The 21,642-nt window shown below is 33.2% G+C and overlaps 2 protein-coding genes across 2 annotated transcripts in view; one reads left to right on the forward strand and one right to left on the reverse strand.

Annotated features, from left to right (window-relative positions):
• The window catches only part of LOC106672294 (homeobox protein prophet of Pit-1), a 42,917-nt gene extending 28,783 nt beyond the window's left edge, over window positions 1-14,134 (reverse strand). Inside the window, exon 1 of the mRNA XM_024226187.1 lies at window positions 13,534-14,134. Within this exon, the coding sequence (XP_024081955.1) occupies window positions 13,534-13,879 (346 nt within the window). The 5' untranslated portion in view covers window positions 13,880-14,134. The remainder of the gene's footprint in view (window positions 1-13,533) is intronic.
• Window positions 1-21,642, forward strand: part of LOC106672480 (multiple coagulation factor deficiency protein 2 homolog) — a 78,268-nt gene that overhangs the window by 18,309 nt on the left and 38,317 nt on the right. The gene's annotated exons all lie outside the window — the stretch shown is intronic.

The following is a 21,642-nucleotide window of genomic DNA, read 5'->3' on the forward strand; positions in this document are numbered from 1 at the left end:
ATTGTATTATTGATAAATATAAATGTTTAATATTGACGAATTTTGAAATGTCATTAATCTAAATTGAAACGCCACCCGTCAGACCAAAACGGCGATGATTGGCGGACCAGAATGATCATAAAATGTTCGTTCAAGCTAGTCAGTAACCGATATCAATCTCAAATTTAAATTTATTTGAATGAAATATTCTTGAAAAAATAATCAATATTTTTTTTGCTTGAAAAAATTATTCCTTTGTTTAATTATTCATCTTATGACGCGTTAGGGTGAATCCCCTTCACACGATGCAAAACTCGTATCCTTGCGAGTGTAAAATAAAAATAAGAAAAAATGTTTATGCCACAAACAATTGGGACCTGATCCAAATAAATTATAACAAAACCTTTAAAAAAATAAATGTATTCAGATTTGAAAAAAAATATGTGATCTTTGACATACGCAACTAACTCCTTGCCATTTACATAAAAAGAGCAGGTGTCTTCAAATAAAATTGAGAGAGTCCTTCCTCGTCCTTTAGTGGCTCAGCTCGCACTCCCCGATCCTGCTTTAGGGGATTAGCTTATCCTTTGAGATAAGCTCCATTTAAAAATATTGTTATAAAAATTCCCCAAAAAAACTAAAAGAAAAAAAGAGAAAAAAAGAAAATTGTTATTCTTATACATTCAATTGTTTGAAATATGGCAAGGAGGAGTTTAATGAAATAATTTAAAACAGTTTACAGTAATCATTATATCCCGACAAGTGTTCAAGACGGCTGAATATCTAGAAGAAATACTAGTTTCAAATTTTCTTTAAAGATGTGCGTAGTTCCAGTCAACGATGGAGTCCTCATCAGCTTCCCTTTTGATGTAGAAATTGTCATACTGGTTGGAATAAAGGCTTTTATGATAAAGCGAGATGTGCCATGAACGAGAAGTAGGTAGTCCTTGGAGTAGTATGAGCCGCTGTGCAGGAGTGGACGGATGTAAAGAAATGCAGTCCATAAGCGCCAAGTCCTGGAATACAAATGCTAGGCATTCAGAAGTGTGGTGCGAAATGTTGAGGAATGTAGATAGAGCTGTGGTTTCTCTAATATCTTTGCGGACAGCAAGTAGACTACAGCTTCTTTTTCGTTTTGCAATAGGAATGGAGTAGGTATTATCAGAGTTGATCACATATGTTTATATTGTAGTATTAGATTCATAGAATTATTGAAATTAATTGTGAGTTTTATGGCACTTTTCTAGTTATTTTTTATTTTTATTTTATTTTATTTTTTATTATTATTATTTTTTAATGAGAAGTGTAATACCTTATTTAAAATTACAACATAATACTTTCATGATGCAAAATATAAAAACTATCCCTAAGCCATGGCATTAATAGTAATACAATTTTAAATGAAAACTTAAGTAATATTTCTATGAAGAAAAAAAATGTCATTCTGATATTTGATAAAAATTATATTAATAATTACAATATATCATGAAAATAAATATAAGTTCTTTTTTAATACATAAAAACAAAAATTGCAATGGTTTCCTATAAAATTTAAACAAGAGGTGCCTATTTACAAAAGCGGAAAAAATTATGGGAATTCTTTAATAAAGAGTAATTATAAATCAACAAATTTTAATTTTAATTCATGATAAACATTCTAACAATACTACTCACTGTCGCCTCTAAACTATTAAAGTGGTATAAATGTTAAAACGATTTTTATTTTTTATTTGATTACTTTTATTTATTTATTTTTATTTATTTATTTTTATTTATTTATTTTTTTATTTTTTTTTATATTTTTTTTTTTATTTTTTATTTTTTTCTTGGCAGAGGACATATCCCAAAATGTTTAAATTATCACATTTGTATTCAAAATAGCAGTATATTAAAAGCTAGTAACTATTTTATATATTAACAATTGATTGCTAAGTTTTACAATTTAAAACAAAATATTACAAAAGATAAACATGCCTTATCCGATCTTTTTACACAGATGTGGAATACCAATGGTAGATAAGGTTCGAAACTGTTTTGATTTTCAGGATTTGCAAGATAACGTCTCCACTACAGTATCGGTTATGGAATTTTATTCTATATTCATTTTCAAAAATTTTTTATCTTAATTTTTTTTTTAAATATTATTTATTTTAGTTTATTTTTAAATATTATTACCATTATTATTTGCTTGATGTAATCAATTTTGCATTGCGGTCTGAGGTTTTAATTGAGTTATGTGTGCTTGGATTGTCAATTCTGGGTTATCAAGGGATTGTATTAAAAATGATACCTTATTAAAAATTTGGATTATTTTGTAGGGTCCTGAATATTTTTCGCATAGTGACGATTGTACCTTTTTTAATTTATTTGACAAAATGTATGTTTTATAAAATACTATGTCTCCTATTTTGGGTTGTGTGGATGCTCTTTCATTTTTATAGTTCTTTAGTCTTTCCTTGTGTGCCTTTTCAAGGTTTGTGTAAGTTTGTGAATACAAATTTTTTAATTCCTCGGATGAAAGCTGGGAAATATCATTTTCTAGGTTTAATTTTAATACAATCGGGTGTTGTAAATCTCTTCCTAAGAATATGCACGATGGCGTGTGTTTGGAGGAATCATTTTCAACGGAATTGAGAGCTAATATGAATAAGAATAAGTTGTCTTCCCAATTTTTATGTTCATTTGAATGAAAGGCTCTTATTGATTTTTTAATTCCCGAAATATAACGTTCCGCTAAATTTCCTTGTGGGTAGTATGAAATGTTTGCAATATATGTTATTCCCAGATTGAATAAAAAGTGTTTATATTTTTGTGATCTGAAGCATGATTGCCGGTCCGAAATAATGTAAGTTGGTAAACCGTGCTGAGAAAAAATATGGTACTTTAAAATTTTGATGACTATATCTGTAGTTGTATTTCTGCAAGGAAAGGCAAATAAAAATTTTGAAAATGCGTCGACTGCCACAAATATGAATTTATTTCCGAATTGGGAGGTGGGGAGTGGACCTACAAAATCTATGTATAGTTTTTGCATTACTCGTTCTGGTGGAGTGCTTTGTAAGATTTTTGAAAAAGGGTTTGTATTAGGTTTTATTCTTGCGCAAGTTATACACCTTGAAATTTTGTCTTTTATGTGTTTGTGCATTTTCGGATAGGTAAAAAGTTTTTTTACATTGGCAAGAGTTTTTTTGAAACCTAGGTGTGCTCCATATGTGCTATTGTGGTAATAATTGAAAATTGTTGATTTCATAGATTCAGGGACTATTATTTTCTTTGCTTCTGGCTTGTTGTCAGGAACATAATAAATCAAATTTCTGATTTTTTTAACGTTCTTATCATCATTCTTCAGCCTGTCAGCAATGTAAGGATCGGAAAGTTGAAATTCATAAAGGTTTTCAAACAGGGATGGTAGGTTTTTTAAAGGGGAGGTGAATAAGGTTAGGTTTTGGAAGGAATCTGAATCTGAAAAATCATCCGCTGTGTTTTTTGAACTGAGATTCTCAATTTGTGAGTCGTTAGGTGAAAACCGTGAAAGATAGTCCGCAACACTATTATTTTTTCCTTTCACGTGTTTAGTCTCAAAAGAAAAACAATCCAACTCCGATACCCATTTCATAGCAGGGTTGTGTAAAATCTTTGAGCGATCGCCATTTAAAAAATAGGCTAGACCACTGCAATCAGTGAACAACGTAAATTTTTTGTGTGCCAAATATTGTCTGAAATGTCGGAAACTTAAAATAACTGCAAATAATTCCTTTTTGTATGTAGTGTAATTACGTTCGTGTTTATTTAACATCTTTGAGAAAAAGGCGACTGGTCTAACAGAATTTGTATCACTGTCCTCTTGTGCCAATAAACTACCTACTGCATGACTTGACGCATCTGTATAAATTAAAAATCTTTTATTAAAATCGGGAGCCATTAAAAGAGTTGGGTTAATTAGAAAAATTTTTAACGTCTCAAAGGCTTTCTGGCATTCAAAATCCCAGACCAGTTCACTATTTTGTTTTTTTAGATTGTGTAGGGGAGCTGCAATTTGAGAATAATTTGGGATAAATCGAGCAAAAAAAGAACACACCCCTAGAAAAGATAAAACTTGTTTCAAGGTCTTGGGAGGCTGCAACCTTTTAATTGCCTCGATTCTGTCTGGATCGACACCGATTGAGTTATGTGATATTTGATGACCTAAATAAGTTACTGTTGTTTGTTGGATTTTAATTTTTTCCGGATTTAATGTTAAGCCATTTTTACGCATTATTTCTAAAACTGTTTTGATATGCTCGAAATGTTGTTCTTTAGTATCGGAATATATTAACAAATCGTCCAAATAATTCCAAAGGAACTTGTATTTCACTTCGGAAAAAATTTGTTCGATATATTCAGTCAGTGCTTGTGAACCCAACGATAGTCCCATGGGGACGCGTAAAAATTCGAAATGTCCATATGGAGTCTTAAAGGCAGTAAATGAACGCGAATTTTCTTTGAGTGGTAATTGAAAAAAGGCATTTGACAAATCAAGGACAGTAAAATATTTGGCACCATATATGTGATTGAAAATGTGATCTATAGACGGAAGAGGCCATGCAGAAAATTTAATTATATCATTAATTTTTTTATAATTTATAACAATTCGCTTATTTTCTGAATTTCCTTTTTTTGATACAAGGAAGGCGGGTGAAGCCCATGGTGAGTGGCTTGGTTGAATCACTCCTTCACGCAATAAAGTGTTTGTAATTTGTCTCATATTTTGCAAATCAATAGGGTTTAAAGGATAGGGGGCTAAGTTTATAGGAGCACAATCCTGGGTATGGATTTCCAATTCAAAATTTTTTGCTTGACCAATTTTTGTGGTCAAAACATCTGAAAAATTTTCAATAAAATATTGTTTAAGAAGTTGGGAATCTTGCGAGGGAGGGGGTTCTGAAATTGTTTGGAAGTTTTTTTTTAAATTTAGTTGGTCTCTAATGCTCGAATGGTGATTGTTTACATTTTGCTCTTGAGAGTTAATCTTTTCTTGAAAACATTGAGTTGTAAGAACCTTTGTGTGATTTACAGTTTTATTGTTAAGTTGATAGTGTTCGCGAGTGTTTTTTGTGTCTACCGGAGCCTTGGAATTGGTGCTTAATAATGGGTAAGTTTTTAAAGGATTATTTAGAAATGATATCTGCCAATTCTCAGCATCCAAGAGAAGACCCGTTTTAAGAAAAAAGGAATATCCCAACAGCATATATATAGGCATATTTTTGAGAATTTTGAAAGTCACTGGCCATGAAAGTGTGNTAAGTTTTTAAAGGATTATTTAGAAATGATATCTGCCAATTCTCAGCATCCAAGAGAAGACCCGTTTTAAGAAAAAAGGAATATCCCAACAGCATATATATAGGCATATTTTTGAGAATTTTGAAAGTCACTGGCCATGAAAGTGTGTTAAATTTTATGATAACTGTGCCCTGAGCCTCCAAAGTGACAGCATTTCCTGCCACCGATATAATCTCCGTAGTCAAACCCTCTTCAAATCGTTTAAACATTTTCTTTCCCAGAAAATCAAAGCATTCCTGAGATATGGCATTCAAAGTACTTCCTGAATCCAAAAGTGCCGGAATTACTCTGTTTTTACCAATTTTTACCATGATGAACGGAAGATTGTCAATAATTGAAGAGCGTTTGGGTACTGTGACCATATCCGTGGGTGGTGCTGCCACAGGCTTTAGTTTTTTGAAGTTTTCGAATTTGAATTAGGGATTGTTACATGTTGTTGTAGTTTTGGTTGTTGTTGTTGATTATTTATCTGAGAAAAAAGTTTCTGAAGCTCCAATATTTGTTCAACGTTTTTGGTCAAGGAGACAAAGGTGTGGTCTTCCCGCTTAAGGGGTTTGTTTTTTGTATTTTGATAATATGCGTTTCTTTTATATTGATGCTGCCTAGCTGGATTGCCAAAATTTTTGTTTTGTTCTGTGCGATTACCAGTATTTTGGTTTCGCAGGTTATCATCATTGCGACCCTTGTATTGTGGACGAGTGTTGGATATGAATATCTATTGTATCTGTAATAATTTTGCTTGTTATAATTTTGATCAAAAGGTCGACTGTAGTTGTTACGGTAATAAAGGCGGTCACGGTTATACACATAATTACAATTGTTTGAATTTGCTCCGTTTTGACTTCTTGAGTTATAATAATTAAAATTTCTCCTGTTTTGTTGTGGATAATGAATATAATTATTGAATGTGTGAGGTGGTTTATAAGATAGGTACGATTGAAATTGCCATTGAATTGATCATTATGCAAGTCAAAATTTTTTTTATTGTTTCTAAGGACTTCCGAATAAGTAGGTTTATTGAAATTTGGAACATTATGAGTCCCGTTTTCTCGCTCGTTTAATCTTATTTCCACTTCTTTGATTTTCGAGTACAATTCTCCGTAAGTTGAAATGCAATCTGTGTTTCCCATTAGTAACAAATATTTAGGATGGGTGCTTCTAATTAGATTAAAGATATTTTCCCTTTCGTCCAAAGATCTGAATAATTTCAAGAGTATAATTTGTGAATCAATGTAATTTCTTAGTGGAGTATATTCTTCTTGTGGGGAAAAGACAAGCTGGGATTTTAATTGTATATATTGTTTATCCGACATTCCGTTCCTCATCAACGATTCGGAAAAGATCTCAAAGGTAGTGTGATGATAAGTAAGAGCATTATATAAAAAGTTGGAAGCCATAGGGTCAGATTCTCTTTCCGCCAAAATAGATAATATTAATTTAAATTTATTACGATTTCTTTGCGCTATTGGAAATAATTTTTGTAGAAAATTTATGATAGAATGGGGGTGGTATAATTTGAAAAATGGCAAAGAACGCANTTTGTGGCATAAACATTTTTTCTTATTTTTATTTTACACTCGCAAGGATACGAGTTTTGCATCGTGTGAAGGGGATTCACCCTAACGCGTCATAATCTACAATGATGAAAGAAAACATGATTTCTACAAACTATGTTCATTTATATTCCTAGAGAACTGATTAAAGTTGCAGCACGACTTTGGACCCCCTAAGAGGTCAATTCTGTCGTCTAAATGTATAGCATTAACAATGATGAAAGAAAAAAATCTACGCTGTGACAAAATAAGTACGACGAGTCGACAAAATTTAATTATGGAAGTACACATCATACCAAATAATCTTAACGGATAAATCGGCACAACAAATAAACCTGATATTACTTTATAAGATAACATAAACTCAATTATTAATTTTTTGCTTAACCCAAAACTCAAAAATAACATTTAAAATCTTTAGGATCGGCTGTCGACGAGCACCGTTAATGAAACCCCGTTTCAAAGCCGTTTATTTATTTTTCAAAGAATAATTGTTATATATTTATAAATTACCAATTCATATTTTTGCAAACTAGTTGTAATTTACCAGAGACAAAATCTGAAGATCAATGTCAAACGTTGTTGTATTAAAATCAAATTGCAAGATTGGTTCTTGAGGTCTGCTTGGTACGGACTTGTAGATTGAACGCTTCTGATCATCCTGGCCACCTTTTCCTAGCTTTTTTTTGGCGTGTCGACGCGTTCTGGCCTATGAAATTATGTAAACAGATCCGTCTAAATAAAAATTCACAGAAACTCAATGAAGCGAAAAGTCGTGGATAGACCAAAACGGTTAAGATAAACAGATCAAAAAGATCGGAAACGACCAATTTACAAAATTAGCTTGTGTTGTGAACAAGCCCCGGTGAACAAAGATACCGTCACACAAAACATTGCTGGTCTTTATTTCTAATAATGAATTGCATTTACTATTTACCTGTTAAATGTTTTCAAACTAATTCAAATCGATTATATTTCGTGATCCGATTGACCAAATAACTTCTTTCAATTAATTAATCTGTATGTGAGGTATTCGTTGAAATGATGGTGGGTTCTAAATGGTCGAGGGTTCGAATCCCGCTCGTGACACTGACTTTTTCATTTCAACCAATACCTTACACAAAGATTAACTAATTCAAATGTTGGAAAGGCTAAACGTCATTATATTAAAACAAAATTATGAGATTGGTTCTTGAGCCTGGAGGGTGATGAGCTTGCAGATAAAATACTTCCGATCTTCCGATCATCCTGGTCCGCTTACCTTGGCGTTTTTGTCTGTCAGATGTGTTTCGGCTCACCAATATGTACAAAATAGGCTCGACTAACCCACAAACTCATACAAACCAACTAAAGCGAAAACCTTAGACAGATTAAAATAATAAATATGAACGATCGTAAATTTATAACAAAGGTACAAAAGAGAATTTATGATATCAACGAGCACCGGTAAAAAAAAGAAAGCATCGCACACAAATTCAAAAATACAGCTGAAGCCGTTTTTCCCCTGAGGATAATTAATTTTGTATTGACTATTCACTTGTTTATATTTTTGCAAACTCGTTTAATGTACAACAGATTACAGAAATTTATTACATTTCGATTACACTACCAGAAAACTGAAATTCAAAGCCAATAATTGTTATATAGCTAAATTATCAGATTGCTTCTTGGTGTCTGCGGGCTGATAGGCCTATACCGCGAACGTTTCCGATCGTCCTACTCCGTATATACTTACTGTTTTAGTTTTTGAGATGAGTTTCGCCATTCTAACATTTAAAATAGAACTGGCGATACAAATTCACGTGAACCCTCTGAGGAAGACCAATTTAGCGTAACAAAACAAATAAAACAAATTAGCTTGTGATATCCGATACGGCACCAGTAAAACATACGGTGTTATACAAAAATCCACAAATACAGTAAAACAGTTTATATATTTTTTTTCCTAAGAGTAATTCTCTGTATTTATTATTTAACTGTTTATATTTTTGTGTGGTGATTAGTGACCGTTAATCGATAATTATTCAGAAATCGTGAGATGCGGTCTGGTGTGATGTAGGTTTAAGAAAAATATTTTCTTTATCGTGCCAACGTTTCGATCTTTATTGAGATCATCTTCAGGGCCCAAAGTGTTTGTCTTCTGTGTAATTGTGCCTTTCTTGCGTGTCGTTTAAATGAGAGGGCACTCTCACGATTTCTGAATAATTAATTTATATTTTTGCAAACTAGTTGTGACACGACAGGCGGAATCCAAAATCTAAACAATGCATAAACATTTAGTTATAACCGAACATAAACATATTAAAACTAAATTTTGAAATTGATTCTAAAAGCCTATCTCATCCTGGTCCGCCTGTATTCGCTGTTTTTGGACATTCAGACGCGTTTTGGTTTTCTAATATAAACTGTAGGTCCGCCTATATTCGCTGGTCTTTCAGATGTGTTTCGGCTTTCAAACATGTAAAAAAATACATAACTAAATAAAAATTGATACAATCGCACTGAATATGGCGAAAAACCAAGTTAGATCAAAACAGTTAAGATAAGCAGACCAAAATTTACAAAAACCGTTTCCGACCAAGCTATATAAGACAAACTAGACATTAGTTCATTACAAACCCTCAAAATAAGGCTGAAGTAGTTTCTTTTTTCTCTTAACAATAACTCGCTTTATTTACTATTCATCTGTTTATTCTTACAAACTGCACTAAAAATAGTAAAAAATCAAGGCAGACCAAAACAGCAAGTTTGAAAAACCATGAATCCAAAGACATTTATAGCCAAACATTATTATATTAAAGCTAAATTATGAGTTTGGGGCTTTAGGTCCGGAGAATGATGGGTTTGTAGTCCGAACGCTTCCGATTATCTTAGTCCGCATATACTTGTTGATTTGGCCTTTTCGGCTTTCACCAATTTCTATTGGTTATTCAGGTATATTAAAGTCAGACAATATATACTAAAACTAAATTATGAGATTGGTTCTAAATGCCTGTTGGTCGTTTCATCCTGGTCAGCGTACATTTACTGTTGGGGCTAATTCTCGCCCCTTCGCCTCTTCGCTTTCAGACAGATAACCGAAAAAACCTGGTTAAACTAAAATCAATACAAGCTCACTTAAGATGGCGAAAACAGAGCAAAATAGCTAAGTTAACAGACGAAAATGAACGGAAACGACCCGGTTACAAAAACAAATTTTCTTGCGATTTCAACTGGCACCAGTTAAGAAAGCTGAAAGCGTGTATTTTTTCCAAAGTTGACTATTCACCTTTTTTATATATTTTTAAACCAGTTGTAATACACGATAAACACACCCAAAATTCAAAGCCATACATTATCATATTAAAAATAAATTAGGAAATTGATTTTTGAGATCGAATGCTTCCGACCATCCTTGTCCGTCTAAATTAGCTATTTTCGACTTTCAGGCGCATTTCGGTTTTTTATATGAATTAAAAAAAGACCCGGCGAAACTAAAGTTCACACAAACCATAGAAGATGGCGAAAAGCCAAGGTATACTCAACAAACTAAGATAAGTAGACAAAATGATCGGAATCGGCCAAGATAAATTATTAAATTGTGATATCAACGAGCACGGTAAAGAAGGTACCGACGCACACTAACCCACAAATATTGACAAAAAAGTTATTTTATTCAAGATTATTTACAATTAACCTGTTCATATTTTTGTAAATTAATGGTAAAATACGATAGAAAGTCGGAGGTTTAAAGAAAAAACGAGATGTATATGTAGGTCGGCCGTTTCCGATCGTACTGGTCCGCATGTAATCGCTATTTTGACGTGTCATACACATTTCGGATTTTGAACATGTATGCAAAAAAGACCCGGCTAAATAAAAATTAACACAAACTCACTGAAGCGAAAAGCTAAGGCAGACAAAGCATCTATGAGAACTAGAGTAAAATCTTCCGAAACTACCAAAAAAATGGCTTCAGCTGCATTCCTAGTTATGTACGTGGATGTATATAGGAATATACAATTAAAGCCATTTGATTTGTATCTGTTTATATTTTTGCAAATTAGTCGTAATACAACATACAAAATCCGAAATCCAAACAAGATATAAAAATTTTGTTAGCGTTAAACCTTTTCATAAATTATGAGATTGGTTCTAGATGTTTGCGGGCAATACTGATCCGCGTATGCGCGCTGTTTTGGTCTCTCTGACGAGTTTCGACTTTCAAAAATATTTAAAAAAACACCCAGCTAAACGAAAATTCACACAAAAAAGGATACCAACTAATCAATCAAATTATTGTAAATGGCCAAGTTACATAAAACAAATAACCTTGTGATGACGAGCACCGATATAGAAAGATACCGTCGCTCAAAAACCTACAATTGTAGCTGAAACTTTTTTGAAAATGTATTTATTTTATTGTTATTTTTTTTTAAATGAATCCTTGTTTATTGTGTTTCAGCTTTCGAAACTATAAAAAGGCCCTGGTAAACAAAAATCCACGCAAACCCGCTGAAGTTCATAAAAAGCCAAGGCAGACAAAAACAGCAAGGATAAGCGGATCAAAATTGTCGGAAACGATCTTGGTTGTTACAATCATCCTGACTCCTCCGATCCTAAATGTTTGGCATGGCAGTCGAATTTGGCTGATAATGATAAAATAAAAATTCACAAACCCACTGAAGATGGCGAAAAGCCAAGTAAGCATATACTAAAACAGCTAAGAAAAGCAGACCAAAATGATCTTAATCACCAAGAATAATTCATTTTAGTTACCAATCATCCGTTTATCAAACCGGTGGAAATATACGGCAGAAACCCAAGAAACAAAACCCTAAAAGCTCGCTTCAACTCTTTTGGTCTGTCCGTCGCATTTTAGCTTTTGAATATATAAAAAGGCCCGGCTGAACAAAAATTCACACAGACCAACTGAAGTTCATGAAAGGCCAAAACAGCCAGGATGAGAGGATCAAAAAATTGTCGAAACGATCAAGCTACAAATACGAATTATCGTGTAATATGAACTAAATTAATTATAAGCCTCTCGATGCAATTTTTGCAAATTTGATTTGATTGCGTTGAGAAATAAAAGAATTGAAGTAATAAATACATCCAAATACATAATGAATTAACATATTATAGAGAGAGGAATAGAGAGACAGTGAGATGGATAAACAGATAGATAAATTGATAGGGGGGAGAGAGAGAGAGAGATTGAAAGAGAGAGAGAGAGAGAGAGAGAGAGAGAGAGAAAGAGAGAAAGAGAGAGAGAGAGATAGAGAGAGAGAGAGAGAGAGAGAGAGAGAGAGAGAGAGAGAGAGAGAAAGAGAGAAAGAGAGAGAGAGAGCTAGAGAGAGAGAGAGCTAGAGAGAGAGAGAGAAAGAGAGAGAGAGAGAAAGAGAGAGAGACAGAGAGAGAGAAAGAGAGAGAGAAAGAGAGAGAGAGAGAGACCGAGAGAGTAGAAGTAACAGTTGACAACCTCATAAAGTTTTATTTAGATTCAAATATTCAAACAATAATTATAAAACATAGTTTGCATTCTGAAGTTAATTATTGCAACTGATAAGGAATTCCGTCCGCTTCTTGAACCTGCGCTAAAACTTCGTTTTGCAAATAGTTTTGTTGTAAAATAAATTAATAGAAGAAGGGGATAAATTTAATTATATTATCGGCAGATTTTACCATGAGAATCTATCTAAGGAATGAACTAAATCTTATCTTTAAGGGGTGAAAGAATTAACCCGTTTTGTTAACCGCTTTTTAAAAATGTTACTGCATAACATAATAAACTATAACATCAAAACGAAATATCATTTCTGCAATAAACTGAAGTTAGAAAAGTCTATGGTTGATCATAAAATTTTTCCTTTTATAAGTTTTTTAACTTTCGGGGAAATATGGCTTTTATTGTATATTTCTATTAAAAGAAACAAAAAATTACTAATATTATTTACTACTAAAATTATTCAATCTTTATTTACTGTAAATAAATAATTAATAAGTGCAATCTCAAGGACAGAAGAGATCAACAAATTTTCTGAAATTTCCAAGCCAATATTTTTGTTTCTTTTTATATAAAAATCTATAAGTCGTTTATATGACTGCTTTTTATGCTTTGAATCATTAGTCTATGGTTTCCTTTTCACTTTCGGAAAATATGGCTTTTTTGGTTTATTTCTATTAAAAGCAACAAAAAAATTACTATTAAAACTTTATTTATTATAAAAAAATAATCAATAAGTGCAACCTCATAGAACGAAGAGATTAACAAATTGTCTGATATTTCCAAGCGATTTTATTTTTTGTTTTTATATAAAAACCTGTAAGTAGTTTGTAAATTTTTTATACTGTGAATCATTAATAAAAACAATATATCGGTAATAAACTGAAATTGAAAAAGCCTGTAATCAATCATTATTAAATTTTATATTTTCGCTTCTGTGAAATTAGACCTTTTATATTTAGTTCTATTAACAATCGAATTAAATTAGTAATAAATTATATACAAACTACACTACCAAATTAAGCCGTTGGATTAAATCTATTAGCAATAATTCAACTTCCATTTAAAAGGGTGAGGATCGAGGATTTGTTTATCTTGTGTTTTTGATCGTATGAATGCAGTAAAATAGCCGGTATGAAGTTTGGAGTAAAATTTTGTTGTTGGATTATTTCAGGGTGTGAATAAAGCAAATGGTACCTGAATGTTCGTGTAATTGTCTAGGAGGTGGTGTCGAATGGTCCACTGATGAAATCGGATAGACAGAGCCGAATTCTTCTAATTTGGGTCTCTTCTCACTGTTCCCTTGTGCAGTGCCTGTCGTCCCACTACCGGGATGGTGATGCGCGGAACCACTATGGTGATGATCACCAGCTTCTACTAAACCTAATATACCACCAAGGTTCGGCCTCAACTCGTCCATTAGTTTACTGCCGGCTTGTCCTTGCCCGAAGTTAAACTGTCTCGAGAATATGGCTGGAAATATGTTGAACTGCTGCTGAGGTTCAGATGGGAGTTCACCCGAACAACTGGTTTTAAATTCCATACCGAACTAATTTCCGACCGAATTAAATTTGGCCGAACTAAAAACACAAACAAACAGTCTTTCTTTTTTTTTTTCTTCAAAGTACGAAGCGAGAGGATACTTGTCCTTTTTTTCGAAATCCTTTCTCAACGGCGTGACTAACGACCGGACACGGAAAAAAGAAAAAAGAGATAGATATAGACGGAAAGAAAAAAATAAAAAGAAACATAAATTAAAGCGGTCGCTTATAAAATTGTAACCGTAAGAAAGGTACAACCTGGCATCCTGACTCTCAACTAAAAGTGACTAACTGAATTATTGGGAGGAGGGTGAATAGTAGGGGTGCAGGATTTGTGCGCAGGACTTCTACCCCCAACTTTAAGGGAGGGGGATGTAGACGCCATATCATAACAGGAACGGCCGAGTATCACCATTCAAAATCTGACCTTTACACTGATTTTACACTGTTCGAAAGAAATAAAATACTTCGACAATTACTCTGAAATAATAAAATTTTGTGGAATTCTTTTAAAAATCGACAAGGGCATTAAAACCGTCCATAATATCTAAGATACATAACTCAGCCTCTGAGACTTGTTTGTTTCTACTGTTGTGCACGACATAGCAGTCGTGTGGGTCTATGCTAACCCTTAATTTTTTCTACAATAATAATAAATTATTCTTTTTTGTCAATTACCAATACTTTATTGACAGTAAAGCAAAAAAAGTAAATATCTTAAATAATCTAAACTGCTCAAAAACATAGGGATATTTGTATTTACTGTTATTCTAATAACGTAATAATTTCTAATAAATTTTAATGCAATTTATAATAAAAACAAAATAAAAATTCTAAGGAAAAAATACTACAAAATTAATATCTTTATTCAGTTTTGAGCAGTTTACATGGATTAACACAACTGTAACAAACCAAACTGGCACTCATCTGTGAAGAGAACAGTCTACAATAAATATATCGATTTATGACCTAAAAATACACACACAAAAGTCAGAAAACCACATTTAAAATATTGTTGAAATTACAGCGTTTTTATTTGTCGAACGATGTATCACTATTTTTTTTATTGAAATCCGTGATTTTACGGCTGTAGCCTTCTTTTATTAGATAAATTGTTTTAAAAGAAAATAATTTGTTATATATATTCCTACAAGATAACGTAAAGTTTCATAATTAATAGTTAAATGGTATGCGTGCTTGGACTTCATATTGAACTTGATATTATAATCTGTATTTTGTTTTTAATGGTCATTTTTCAACCACCCATTTATTGAATAAAACAGATAAACTCCGAAAATCGGACTTTAACCAAAATCGGCCAAAGGACAATTGGCTAAACAGAACAATTTCAGATCAATGAAAACAAAGTAAAACAAACTTTACAGTAGCTTTGTATAGACTGTGCGTATTAATCCTATTTGTGTTTAATCTTAAGTTTTGAGCTTAATAGACTCGGCAAGTTAATACGCTGTCATAAGCTGTTGAACAGTGGAAATAATTAAAATTGAATTTAAACAACAAACAACAAACGAATGCATCTGAATGAACAGTTAATAACATATTTAATTAAATCAAAATTCTTTGTGGCTATTTAAGAGTAACAGTTGACAACCTCATAAAGGTCTATTTAGATTCAAATATAGAAATAATAATTATAAATCATAGTTTGCATTTTGAAGAATTGTTGCAACTGATAAGAAATTCCCTCCGGTTCTTGAACCTGCGCTAAAACTTCGTTTTGCAAATAGTTTTGTTGTAAAATAAATTAATAGAAGAAGGGGATAAATTTAATTATATTATCGGTTGATTTTTCAATGAGAATCTATCTAAGAAATGAAATAAATCTTATGAAAGGACCATAAGGGGTGAACGTATTAACCCCTTTTGTAACTTTTTGTTGTGTTTTGTAAATCACTGCTTTTTTAATTTTATTGTATAACATAATAAATTAATATTTATTTAGAAATCGTGAGATGCGGTCTGGTGTGATGTAGGTTTCAGAAAAACATTTTCTTTATCGTGCCAACGTTTCGATCTTTATTGAGATTATCTTCAGGGCTCAAAGTGTTTGTCTTCTGTGTAATTGTGTCATACTTGCGTGTCGTGTCGAGAGTGCCCTAAATAATAAACTAACATTAAAACGATAAATCACTTCTGAAATAAACTGAATTAGAAAAGTCTATGGTTGATAGTAAGTTTTTCCTTTCGGGAAATATTGCTTTTATTGTTTTTTTTTTCTATTAAAAGAAACAAAAAAAATTACTATTACAACTTTATTTATTATAAATAAATAATCACAATCATGCCATTTCAAAGGCAGAAGAGTTTAACAAATTTTCTGAAATTTCGAAGCCAATAGTTTTCTTTGTTTTTATTAAAAAACCTGTAAGTCATTTACAAGAATTTTTTTTTGTACTTTGAATTATTAACAAAAACAATATATCTGTCATAAAATGAAATTAGAAAAGCCAATATTTAATCATTATTAAATTTTATCTTTCAATTAATTAATCTTTATGTAAGGTATTGGTTGAGATAAAAAAGTCAGTTTCACGAGCGGGATTCGAACCCACGACCTTCGGCTGGCCGAGTGGATCGAAGTCACTAGCTCAAGTGGTAGAGCAGCAGCGTAAGCCGAAGTTCGAGGGTTCGAATCCCGCTCGTGACACTGAGTTTTTTATCTCAACCAATGCCTTACATAAAAATTAATTAATTGAAAGATGTTACTTGGCAATCGGACCACGAAATCTAATGGAATTAAATTTTATATTTTCGCTTTAGTGAAATTAAACTTTTTATTCTTTAATGACCACTTGGTTATCAGGGATATAGCCAAATAACATAATTTTAATTTTAAATCTTCGCCTAGCTTTAGGAACTTTATTGTACCTTCTTCAGGGCTTGATTTTTAGTCAGAAGTAAATAAACTTGAATTGTTTTCTTAACTTTTTTCTTCACCTTTTCAACTATGAAATGACTAGACAAGTTTCATAGTTGAAAAGGTGAAAAAAACGTTCAATGTTAGCATGAAATAAAGCAATTAATCTGCCTAAGCTGGTCGAAAAATCTACAAAACCTTTATGATTTGTTCTATTAAAATTCGAATTAAATTTATAATTCTCCTAGTAATAAATTATATACAAACTACACTACCAAATTAAGCCTCTGGATTAAATCTATTAGCAATAATTCAACTTTCAATTAAAAGGGTGAATGAACCGTTAATAACATATTTAATTAATACAAAATTCTTTGTAGCTGTTTAATATGATCCTTTTGATTTATAATAATGTTTCGATTTTCTTTTGTTACTATGTTTTTTATTTCGACCTCAACAACAGTTTAATTTCTGATTTTTCCTTCTCGAAGGTGGGCCAATAGGTCATCTAAAAAAAAAAAAAAAAACAATCCACCACGTTTCGGATTTATTTTAATTCTTCCTCAGGTGAGTTAGCGTCTATACACAGAACAAAGATGTTTGTCTAAAAATGTAAGAAATCTTTGTTCTGTGTATAGGCGCTAACTCACCCGAGAAAGAATTAAAATAATCCCGAACGTCGTGGATTGAAAAAAATTGTGTTTTTTTTTTCGAGAAGGAAAAATCAGAAATTTATATTGTTAGTTCATTCTGCCTGATTAACATTTATGCTAGTTTGATTGTATGCTTATGTAGAACATATAATTTAAGTGGCAAATCGACTCTCTGAAATAATTAGAAACATGATAATGTTTTGGTCTATTTCAATTTATGATTTTTTTTGCGCTATAAAAGTTAGCAAAGTTAACAATGAGTCGAGTCACTAAGGTGTTTTAATTGCTATACCTAGTCAGTTCCTTGATAGTAGCAAAAAAATTACGTCTCATTAGTTCCCCACAATAAAATTCAATGACTATTATCACCAGTGTGTGCATGGCTAACGAGGCGTAACGATAGGATAAATAATATTTCCGAAACTACTATTTCGAGTGTAAATAAGTGCAGTAAATAATTTCAATCCGTTGCCGAGTGACACTTATGTCAGGTGTCCTTTGTTGAATGAGAGAGGTGTCCTTTCTGCAAGGGGAGTGAACTGCCACCATCTGTCACAGTAGTTCTACAAGGGAAGAGGGGGCCCCACAGAGTGAAAAAGGGAGTACAACGTGTAATCACAGAGCTCTGCCTCCCCGACAATGGATCATTATATCTATTTAGCGGATAGGGTGGTGACAAAACCTAGGGGGCTTGAAATAAGAGCTTCTGTCACATTTGTTTTGTTAATTCTCTTTGAGTTTATACACGACGAGTGCATTAAAGTCATGTTCGTCAAGGGTCATCTCTTTTCATGGTTTTGAATCGATTGGACAATAATTTTCAATGTTCTACCCTCAGCGGATCGTACACAAACATACCATTACAAGTGACAATGTAACAAATTTTATACTACAGGTTGGACATGCCTCTTTCAATCTGTACGCCTGAACCGAGATTCATTCTTATAAATAAAATATATTTAATCAAATAAGCTAACGCCAGTAATTGTTTGATAATTTTCGATCATTTTGTTTTGCGTATACTTGCTGTTTTAGTCTATCAGACGCGTTTAGCTTCTCGCTGTACTAGGAGGTGAGTCTGCAAAACAGGATAAGAAGAGCAAAATGAAACGACTAAAATTTCAAATTCACCACCTGAGAAATCTTGCAGTTGTGAGTTGATCAGGAAGAAAAATAAGGCAAAATATTTTACCTTACAAGAAAAGGCTTTTTTAAGAAATAAAATCGACGATCCTTAAAGCTCTAATTGAAAATATGAGCAGTGCACAAGAGCCATGCTAATTTTCTTTCTATCCTTCCAATTTTAGTAAATATTCAGTCGAAGCTAGTACAAAAATTGTAGCGCTAGATGGTTTTACCTATTCACAAATGGGTTTACTGCCACTTAGAAAGCTGCGAGCCCAAACGCTATAATCGTCGGGATGGAAAGAACGCCTGGAAGGGTGCGAGATGACAGGTTTCTATCAAGAGCTGTCGTTATGAAAGTGGTAAGATTGGATAAAACATGCAGTGTCATTGACAATGGCTTGTATGATTTCGGATACGTTGGAGGTTGAATGGAAGAACCCAAAGTACGGTGCCGTATGTCCAATTAGGCCTAAGTATAAAGGCGTGGTTTAGCAGACACTACAAACTTCACTACAATAATTAATATTTAACATATCGTCTCAGAGATACTTTTTAGGTCGAACACCACCACAACAACAACAATAAACAACGCTTCAATTAGGTCGCAGTGCCATTAACCAGTTCAATTTTTACCAATATACTCCTGCGAACTTTGAGGAACTACAGTTCTTCCCAATCATCTAGGAATATCCTTGATCCTTCGAGTTCTGAACGTCCTAGAAGTTGAAGAAGTTATAAATCAAGTCCTATGGGATTCTTAAATAAACCACTTCAAAAATAAGAATACCACAGGACTTACCTAAGCAGACCATCCCAGCAAAGATAGGCAGACCAAGGCGATCGTTAACGACCAAATTACAGGTTCATCATAGCATCTGAGAAAACATCTACACAGGATGAGCATATTAAACTATGATCTAATTTGAATGATATAGTATGACGAGGGAACAACTGCCACTCATATCATCTTCCAATATAAAGTACTTAGAGTACCAAGAAGAAAGAAGGCTCGGAAAAAAAAAGATTAACCACAATGAAAGTCTATCCTATACTTCTTAAAAAAATGTCGAATTAATTTAACTAAAGTAAAGAACTAGGAAAATTACAATAAGGCAAAAGGCTGAACATTCTGCTCCTACTACTTATCATCATCACAGGTTCACCATCCCGCAAACCATACGGAGAAGTTCACAACGACGCCATTCACAAAATAAAAAATAATAGGATCACAAACACGGACTGAAACAATAAAACAGCCAGACTTAATCCACCAAACTGGCACACCCCCTTATCTCTCAAGACTTTATAAAATAATCTTGATTTCACTAAATTTATCCAGAACTAAAGATAGTGTAATTCGCGCTTGCAAGGCCGCGAAGCGAAGATAGGTAGACCACAATGATCGGCAATGCCCAAATTACCATGACAATCAAGACCAAAATTTTCAATGGCAAAGGATAATGTAGACGGCACTTTTACACTTAATTATTTTATGTCGACTTTGCCAAATTTTAATGTTCTAATTAAGCAATTATTAATTATTGATTCACAATATACAAGTTAACACAAACGAAGTGTCGTCAGAAGTCGGACTTAGTTTGTTTTGTTAGCAACGTCAAGTTTAGATACAGGTATGGTAAAGAGGATAAAAGGAAGCGGGGTTTGTGTTCCCCAGGCACTGCAGTCTTCTGGCTTATTGTACTTTCCTAGTTCCTTAGTTCAGTGCAACAGAGTCAATCCTTCTCCTTAGAAGTATCAGGACACTGACTGTCGCTGCTACAATTTCATTCCCTAGATTTTTTCATATGTTAGGTTAAATCTCCATTAAGCTGTTGCTTCGCATGCTCTTTCCTCCTCCTCATTACATAATCTGCAGATGGGATCATCGTTGTATATGTTCATGTTGTGTAGATGTTTTCACAGATGCCAAAGACCGGTTAGTAGTCCTACCACTCTTTTTAGTCTCCAATTGCAGCACTGATTTTGCCAGTCTTGGTGAGGGTCGTTTCATCCTCGGTTTACTGTATTTTTTTAAGTTTATCCACTTCCTTTTGTTTTGTTTAGATCCATTCTGTAATGTAGGGATCTATTTTTTTTATCCCAAGTAAAGGTTCGGGGCGTATGTATGGTCTTGCAGATCCTCCTCTGGCCAGTCTGTCCCATGACCCAAGATATCATCAGGTTGCTGTTTCCCCAGGTTTTGGAAATTTTGGATGCATTAACTGACTAATATTGATGTAATTTTTTTACATGCTAATGCATTACATGCTTGCCTATCAGATTTTATGAGGATTTTTTTGCCAGTGCTCTTTTAAGTTTTTCCAGGGCACAAGCGTTGATAGCATGTATTTCAGCTTGAAAGACCGAAATGTACTTCCCTAACGAGTTTGATTAGTCGTGTTGTGAGCTTGTACAGAAGATGCCCGATTCGTTTCCTTAGTGTGTTTTGGAGCCATCTGTATACCATATCATTGTATCTGATGCTCTCCTGGGTTCTTCCTCTCCTTTATAGTCAGTGGAGAACATTGGAACATTGTAAAGAATGTTTCCGAGATCATATAGTCAGTTCCCATCAGATATAGGTACTATAAATCTAATTTCTAAAACCCTTGATTGTGTACTTTCTGGGATTTTCTGCATTTAGCGCGTGTAAGCTGTATCAGGTTTTTGATTTAGCAAAAATAAACTTTAAATTAGATAAAAGTACAATAATTTAAACTATAGCTTATGAACATCTGCCGGCTTAAATTTGCCGAGTTAATCTATGAGCGAGTACAAAATGGAAAAAGTAAGTCGTGTTCTTTGTTCGAGTTTGTTTTTTATTTTCATCCAAGTGGAGGGCGATGCTCGGTTTTGACGACACGTGGATGTTGCAACAACAGAGCTTATTAGCGGTGCACGCCGGGTGGGACCCGTCGACCTGCACGTGCCCTCAAATTCTATTCACAGTCTGACTTTATTGTAAGCGAAGAAGACCGCAATTTAATCAAACGTCCCCTGTACAATGTACACTTTATTGGGACGTCTCAATAAAACAGATTGTTTCTTTTTTTTCTTTTTTTAAACGGCATGAGGGAAGGCTTGCCGATTCCATGGGGTAGCTAAT

The sequence above is a fragment of the Cimex lectularius genome, unplaced genomic scaffold (genome assembly GCF_000648675.2).
Source record: "Cimex lectularius strain Harlan isolate CLEC.00 unplaced genomic scaffold, Clec_2.1 scaffold64, whole genome shotgun sequence".
NCBI classification, from domain to species: Eukaryota; Metazoa; Arthropoda; class Insecta; order Hemiptera; family Cimicidae; genus Cimex; species Cimex lectularius.